We start from the raw sequence: 8,222 nt of genomic DNA on the forward strand, positions 1-8,222 counted from the left end.
GGGGGGGGAGACAGACAGAGAGAATGAGAGAGAGAATACTTTGGCCTTAATTTTGGCCTCTTTTTTTTGTTGCAAGGTATGTAGTAGCCTTCAGGCTTCTGCACACATTATGCCAGTCGTACCCTGGAGACGTGATGTGGCCAGATGTCTCCTGCAGGGCAAAATTGTCTCCTGTTAAGAACCATTGCTTAAGCCAGGCAGTGGTGGCACACGCCTTTAATCCCAGCACTTGGGAGGCAGAGGCAGGCGGATTTCTGAGTTCAGCCAGGTCTACAGAGTGAGTTCCAGGACAGCCAGTTTTATACAGAGAAACCCTGTCTCAAAAAACAAAAGCAAAAACATGGCGTTACCCTCTCTGTTACACTCAGTTTTTCTTTGCCAGGACAGTACCAGAGATATAGTTTGTATTCAGTAACTATCTATTGGCTGAATATTTGATGTACTTGTTTTGGAAATATTGAACATGTAGACCTGAAGTTCAATTTTCTTTTAAAACAACTCTTATCTCAGCACACAACCTTTGAACTCTAAAATTGACATTAACCTAATGTTTACCTACCAAACAGCCAGCCATATGGAACAGGAGGACTCAGGAGCCAGAGTCAGCCAGGCCAGCTCTCACATTTAGTTCAGTTATTTTCCTGTGGGATTCTGGAAAGCCAGTTGCATTTCTCTGAACCTTGCTACCCTCTTATGTAAACTAAGAGTTAATACTCATTTCCTTTCAGAGCTGTAACTAAATGAATGAGCACAGTGAGTGACATGGGCAGGTCAGGGAGAGGGACTCCTGCTGTAAGCCGTTGTCTGCCTCAGCCTGCGTCGACACAGGAGGTTAAGGGCTGTCAGGATTCAGTGTTTTACTTGCCATTTCTTCAGGAAACAAAATACTTAGAAAATCCCTTCCATTTTGGGTGCCTCTGTTTCCTTTGGTGTGTTCCATTCCTAAACAGAAGAATTCATGGTTCAGTTGTTGAGCATATGTTTAGCATGTATGGAGCCCCGGGTTTGATCTATAGCATACACAAAAAAGACAGAGTCATCTTAGGAATGGAACCACATGTGTCTGTTGGCCTTTGGGGCTGGTGGTGTGGTTTTCTTCTAACTGGCAGTGCTCCATGCTGTCTCCAAGTTATATGGTGGAGTGATTTGTTCTTTCTGTCCAGTGAGATGCTTCTAGATCATCTGCCTGTCTTTCAGAATCGTCCTTGGAAAAGGAAAGGGAGACACCAAGTCCCATTGACCCCAACTGTGTGGAGGTCGATGTGAACTTCAATCCTGATCCTGCTGACCTGGTCCTCTCTAGTGTACCAGGTGGGGAGCTTTTCAACCCTCGGAAGCACAAGTTTGCAGAGGAAGATCTGAAGCCTCAGCCCATGATCAAAAAAGCCAAGAAAGTATTTGTCCCTGATGAGCAGAAGGTAACACCCAGTGTCCTTTATTAAAGGCACAACAGTGGTTTAAGAGCCTAGGGTAAGCTGTGGTGTATCTCAGTAATTCAGCTCACTGGCACAGCTCAGTGGCACAGCTCAGTGGCACAGCTCAGTTGTGCAGTGCTTGCCTGGGACACATGAGGCCCAGAGCTTTATCTCCAGCACATCAGAAATAGGAAGAATCTGAACATGGGCACACCTTTACCCCACACTTGGGAGGCAGAGGCAGGCAGGTCTTTAATTCTAGGGCTACACAGAGACTCTCATGAAAGCAAAAAGGGAGGGAAAGAAAACTGGAGTAAACTGTGCCTCCTCATATGTGATTTTATATGGAGAATCCTTCCTACTGTGGACATCACACAGGCAGTTCACTTCCTGAAGCCACATCAGCAGTAATGTGATGGGAAGACGTGCTCAGGTGTGGCTTGGGTCCTAATTACTCTGATACCTCCCTTCTTCCCAGGGCTGCTGGGTGTTTTAGTGTTCCACCTCCCTGGTATGAGAAGTCGCCAGACCATAGAAAGTGAGATTGAACAGTTTTAACGGACAAAAGATACCTTGTAGGGCTGGGGAGATGGCTCAGAGCAGCGGTTCTCAGCCTTCCTAGTGCTGCGACTCTTTAGTACAGTTCCTGTTGGGTAACCTCCAACCGTAAGGTTATTTTTGTTGCTGCTTTACAACTGTAATTTTGCTACTGTTTTGAATCACCACCACAGTGGTGGTGCTTGCTTTTAATCCTAGTAACTGGGAGGCAAAGACAGGTGGCTCTCTGTGAATTTGAGGCCAGCCTGGTCTACAGAGCTAGTTCTAGGACAGCCAAGGCTACACAAAGAAACACTGCCTCAAAAAACCAAATAAATAAGTTGTAATGCAAATATCTGTTTTTGGATGGTCTAAATAAATACACCCTCTGTGAAAGGATTGTTTGTTCCCAAAAGGGGTCATGACCCACAGATTGAGAAATGCTGGCTTAGTGGTTAAAGGATTTGCCACAAAAACATGAGGATCTAAGTTCAAATCCTAAGAAGCCATTGGAAAGTCGTAACAGGTAGAATGCCCTGACAGGCATGTGCTGCTGTAATTCCAGGGTTCTTATCAGGAGATGGAAGGCGGGGGGGTAAGAGAATTGCTGGAAGCTCTGGGCTACCTATCCTGCCAAACACAGCAGTGAGCAGCAAAGGGACCGTCTCAAATGAGATGGACAGTGAGGACCAACACCCAAAGTTATCCACTAACGTCCACACATGCACCATGGGCACGCACCTACTCTCCTCCTCTTTGGTCCCCCGCTCTGTCTTGCAGGGTCTTGTAAGGTCAGGTTTGATATCAGAGGACTAAAGTGCACCTAGGTTGTTGGCTTTTAACCAATACTAAGTGTGGTGTGGTGGCATACATTTTTAATCCCAGCACTTGGGAAGTGGAGATAGGTACATTGCCAGGAGTTTAAGGCCAGCCTGGTCTACAGAGTGAGTTCCAGGACAGCCAGGGCTATACAGAGAAAACCTACCTTGAAGAAGAGAAGGAGAGAGGAAGGGAGGGAAAGAGGGAAGGAGGGAAGGAGAGATGTAGGGAGGGAGGGAGAAAGAGAGAGAGCGAGTGCACGAGCGAGAGAGAGTGCTAGCTTGCCTGTCTCAAAAAAAGATAGAGACAGAGGGAAAAAAGAAGAGAAAGAGAAGTTAGCAACCACCAATATGCCTAAAGGAAGCAAGGGCTGAGCACACAGCTATACAGTGCCTGTCATCGCAGACCTGGTCTCTGCCATGCACCTGCCTCTCAAGGACAGGCAGTGTACCACAATATTCCTTCTCTAGGGTCTTATCTTGAGTTTTTAGCACAGCATGGAACTATGTGGGTGTGTGTGAGGATTTGGAGATGGGAAGGAAAGATTAAGTTCTCCTAGGGGGAATACCAGACACCCACAGAGGACACTTTCCCACAGGATGAGAAGTATTGGACAAGACGTAAGAAGAATAACGTGGCAGCTAAGCGCTCCCGGGACGCCAGGCGCCTGAAGGAGAACCAGATCACCATCCGGGCAGCGTTCCTGGAGAAGGAGAACACAGCCCTGCGGACGGAGGTTGCTGAGCTTCGCAAGGAGGTGGGCAAGTGCAAGACCATCGTGTCCAAGTATGAGACCAAGTACGGGCCCTTGTAACCTGTGCCCCTTGCCCCGCAGGGCACTGCCTGCACCTCAGACCTCTGCCTGGGGCTTCCTGGACCCCACTCATGTGGAGACTTAGGACTCTTCATGGGCACATGGTGGCGTACCTGCTCTAGGAGCACTCACGTCTCAGCTTCATTATAACATGGCCAGCACATGTGATGACTTCCCCAGGGGACCAGGATCCTCTCTGATGGGGAACATGAGTGAATCTACATAGACGGGTGAATGGCCCAAGTCTCTCTTGTTGGATGCTCCAGCTGAATCAGAAGGGGCCTTGTGGAGTCCAGGTTCTCTTGTACAGAGTGCTCAGGCTTTCCTAGCCTTCCCCTCAGTCTCCAGTTTGGACTGACAAGGGCTGTCTACAGAATGAGTCATGATTATTGTCACCCTAATGTCGTCTCAGGTAGCAGGTGCATTTCCACTTGGGGTGTGTCTGTCATGTACCTCACCCTCCCCAAAATCTTTGAGAGAAACATTCATTCCCATCTGTCTCAGAGCCAGGACATGTTAATACTCTGTTAGTGTTATACAGGGTGGTGGGGCCACAGAAGTGAGGTCTCTGGATAGCCTGGAATTAGGGTGGAGGCTGCAGCTTGTGGTAGAAATGCACCAACCATTCTTAGCTTCGACTTTTATCTTGTGGCTCTCAGGCCTGAAGTGGCCCTGGAATCAGTTTCCTCTACATCCCACTTGCTATGGAAGAGAAATTCCCAGGATGGCTGGTCTCTGGGCTCTAATTGCCAGCGCCTTTGTATCTTTGGGCCATTCTGGAGGCTCCTGACTTCCACTAGCCTGGTCTCTGATTATTTTCACCCAGTATCCCTTCTCGGGTCTTAAGAAAACCTATCACCTAGGGAAGCTTGAGCTTCCTGCCCCAGGGTACCACTTCTGCATGGTGTTTAGGAGACTGGCCTCCGCAGTCTCCTGTTGTGGGCACCAGACTGAGGGGTTGTCTCTTGGTAAGCTCCATGGAACCCTTGCTCTAGCTCACCGATGTACCCAGGGCAGAATCCAGTCTCCCTGAAGGCAGAAGAGGGCCTATCCCGTCACAGATTAGAATCCCTCCCCATGAGTCTCAGCAGGCCGCCTTATATGAGTTGTATTTGCTGAGGTTACAGTACAGCTCTCATGGGACAGCAGGCTCTAGAGACATTTACACTGGCCTGCAGTCCCTCTGGAGTCGGAGAGTACCCACACAGGTCTGACCATGGGGAAGAGTGATTCCTGCAGCTTTGGCTCCCTCTGCCTCACAGCTGCACCCTTCTCTTGTATTTGGCTGGATTGGAAATCCTGGAACCCTGTGCTCATGTGAGTCAGTTAGGGTACCCTTGCTCAGGGCGGGCGGCCTGTGTGAAGGGGACAGAGGTGATGAGGGTGCTTCACTATACTAAACACTGGCTTTATTTTAAATGGTGGCTTAGTTTGGGGCCCCAATCTTTTAAGACTTTTCATAATAATGTTAAGACCAGGGCAGACTGTGTACTGGCCAAGGACTGCAGCCAGGAGATGCCCTGCCCCTCCTGGGACCTGCACACCACCTCCCTAGGGAACTTGACAAAGGTCCCTAAGGCTAAGGGAGGTCTCCCTCCTACTAGGTCCCTGACTTTGACTCTGTGGTTCTCTAGGAACCGTGTGCACACGTGTCTCTGTTGTAACTACAAAGGGCAGTAGCACCCAGCATGTCAGTGTCCTGCCCGGGCTGCCTGCCTCCCACCCACCCAACACTCTTCTCTGGGCTGGCTCTTCACCCAGAGGCAGTTCTCATTTTGTTATTGGTGGACAAGCCTTGAGCTGAAAATCTCTTCGTTTTCTTTGGCTAGAAAATGTAAGGTTTGTGTTTTTTAAGTTTTAGTTTTAAGGAATGGATACTTATCTCTGGATGCCATCTGTGTTCTGACCCTAGTGGGTGGATGGGGCTTACTGTCTCCCCGTGGTCCCCCTTCTGCCTTGTGGTGCCCTCCTTTCCTTCCAGAAGTAGGGAGGGGGTTCTGGCTCCTCCTAAAGTGCTTACAGAAACAGTGTCTGCTTACTTCTTGGAGGAGCCTTTTGAATGAAAAGCGGCAGGGAAACAAACCAGAAGAAGCATGCCTGGAGGTTGACATCTTGGAGAAAAAAGTGTTCACGGAAGCTTGGCTCCTCCGTTGGCCTTAGGACCCAAGGCTGCACAGAAAGAGTTGTTCTCTGCTGTTTGTCTTGCTGGGGAAGCCTCCTGACCCCCTCCAGGAGCTGACAGCTGAAGCCTCAAGCTCCTGCACTTGGATCTTTGGATTCTAAGGAGTACCAGGCTCCAGAAGCCAACTTGTATTTGGCTTTCCATGGGTTTGTCTTAGGATGAGAAGGGCTGTCACTTGTAAACATCCTGCTCTTAGCTACGGCAGACTCAGGAAAGACATCTGATGAGTTAGAACCCTGCAGGAATGCACATTCAAGAGATGTCTAGATAAAGAACTACATGCTTTTGGAAACAGCCACCTTGTGGAGGACCTGCCTCAGTCACCTTATCCTCGGCCCAAAGGCTAAGTTATGTGGGTCTGACTCCTTTGGTTGGAGACAGCACTAGACAGTGACCCTAACCCTTGGTCCACACTCCCTGCTGCGATGGTGCTGTGGTCTGCTTTCCACTCAGGCAGCTCCTACAGTCCTGCAGCCTGGGGATAGATGTGAAGCTTTCCAGGGGCCCTGAGAGATATGCTCCCTGTAAGAGGGGCCTGTAAGTGGAGCTCTTGGTTTCCAGGGCAAAGCCCTACCCACAGATTCTTTAACATCTGTTAATTAAGTACAATAAATTTTTCTAGAAAAAGGCAAAGATGATTTCCAGGTAGAGATTGCTGTCTTTTGGTGTTGGATGCCAGAACACCACTTGGTTTTATTTTTCTAAGTGCATGTGATTGGTAGAGTGTGTGGGGCTCTGCATCCTCCCTGGGAGCCGCATTCCAGCAACCCCTCTCCCTACTTTTGCTGGGGAAAGAGGCCAGGAGAAAACCCCTTTGTCCCAGCTGCAGAGGTGGAAGCAGACAGCAGCACATTGGCCTTATGTGTGTGTGTGACTGTGCGAGTGTGTCACTGCTGGTGGGCCGGAGTGATGTGGTAGGGAGGGAAGTTGGGAATGTATCCTTTTCAAACAAAATTAAATATTTTGAGACGAGAATTTGACAGTGGTCTTTTCTGTTATTCCCTCCTTTATTTCCTCTCTACATATGTCGGCATGAGAACCAAGCCAGAAAACCTCATCTCTTTGGAATCCCAGGCAGCACTTCTGTCCACACCAGCTAGATACTTGGCCAAGCCTCCTAACTCCTCTGTGCTTCAGTTTCTTCACCTGTCAAATCAAAGTCATTCCTACCCTGTTGTTCTTAAGAAGGGAGGACACATATCAGAGCAAAGGTAGCTGACTCTGATACAACCAGAGAAAAGACCAGGTACACAAACACCTGATGGCAACCTGTAGTGTAAAAAAAAGATGGATTAATAGCACAAATTTAGGCCAGGTAGGCTGTGGTGGTGCACACCTTTAATCCCAGTACTGTGGGATTGAATTGGAGGCCTAGAGGCCAGCCTGGGACAGCCAAAAAAAATCAGCTCTGCAAATTAAACACTAAGAAACTCACAATCCTCCTACCTCAGCTTCCTATGTACTGGGATTAACAGGTGTTGCTTTTTTTTGTTGTTGTTGGTTTTTTGTTGTTGTTGTTGTTGTTGTTGTTTTCCAAGACAGGGTTTCTCTGTGTAGCCCAGGCTGGCCTCGAACTCACTCTGTAGATCAGGCTGGTCTCGAACTCAGAAATCTGCCTGCCTCTGCCTCCCAAGTACTGGGATTAAAGGCATGCACCACCACTTCCCGGCGCATTTTTTAATTAATATGTAACTTTTAATTATATATAGATGTCTGATGTGTATACGTGCATAAGTGCAGGGGTCTGTGGAGACATCTGGAGGCACTGGATCCTTTGTAACTGTAGTTAGAGGTGGCTGTGAGCTGCCTGAACTGAGTGTTAGAAACAGCACAGGTCCTCTGCAAGAGCACTAAGAACTCTTCGTTTGTTTTTCAAGTCAGAGTTTCTTTGTACAGCCCCAGCTGTCCTGGAACTTAGAGATCCATTTGCCTCCCAAGTGCTGGGACTAAAGGTGTGCACCACCACTGCCCAGCTGAAGTTTTGACTTAGGAGGCAACCATGGGTGGTCTATATTTTATAGCTCAGGCTCTTAATCACTGGGCCACCTCTTTGACCACATTCAGCCAGAAGCCTTTCTTTAATGTAGTGATCCAGGCCGCAGCAGGCTCTGGGGCCTATAAGCCTCTGCTTGCCTCCCACCAGTGCTGTGCACTCCAGGCTGACTTTCAGGGGTTCTGGCTAGAGGGGGAAAAGGTCTTTAGGCCTTGGTCTGCTGCTTCCAGCCTCTCAACACCTGAAGTATACGTCACTGTTCTATCATACCCTCAAAACACTCTAGAATGGACATCCTTGTTTAAAGAGGAAGAAATATGAGCATTGCATGGTGATGCACATCTTTAATCTCAGTGTTTGGGAGGCAGAGACAGGGCAATCTCTAAGTTTGAGGCCAGCCTGGTCTATATCTACATAGTGAACTCCAGGACAGCCAAGACTATGTAGAGACCCTGTCTCAAA

General features: G+C 48.6%; 1 protein-coding gene across 2 annotated transcripts in view; it reads left to right on the forward strand.

Annotated features, from left to right (window-relative positions):
* Tef (TEF transcription factor, PAR bZIP family member) overlaps nucleotides 1–6,742 on the forward strand; it is a 25,402-nt gene extending 18,660 nt beyond the window's left edge. For both annotated transcript variants that reach the window (XM_031350229.1, XM_031350221.1), the window contains exons 3-4: nucleotides 1,198–1,418; nucleotides 3,370–6,742. In XM_031350229.1, the coding sequence (XP_031206089.1) occupies nucleotides 1,198–1,418; nucleotides 3,370–3,585 (437 nt within the window). In that variant the 3' untranslated portion in view covers nucleotides 3,586–6,742. The remainder of the gene's footprint in view (nucleotides 1–1,197; nucleotides 1,419–3,369) is intronic.
* The last annotated feature ends 1,480 nt before the right edge of the window (nucleotides 6,743–8,222 follow it).

Source organism: Mastomys coucha, unplaced genomic scaffold (genome assembly GCF_008632895.1).
Source record: "Mastomys coucha isolate ucsf_1 unplaced genomic scaffold, UCSF_Mcou_1 pScaffold11, whole genome shotgun sequence".
Taxonomy (NCBI): Eukaryota; Metazoa; Chordata; class Mammalia; order Rodentia; family Muridae; genus Mastomys; species Mastomys coucha.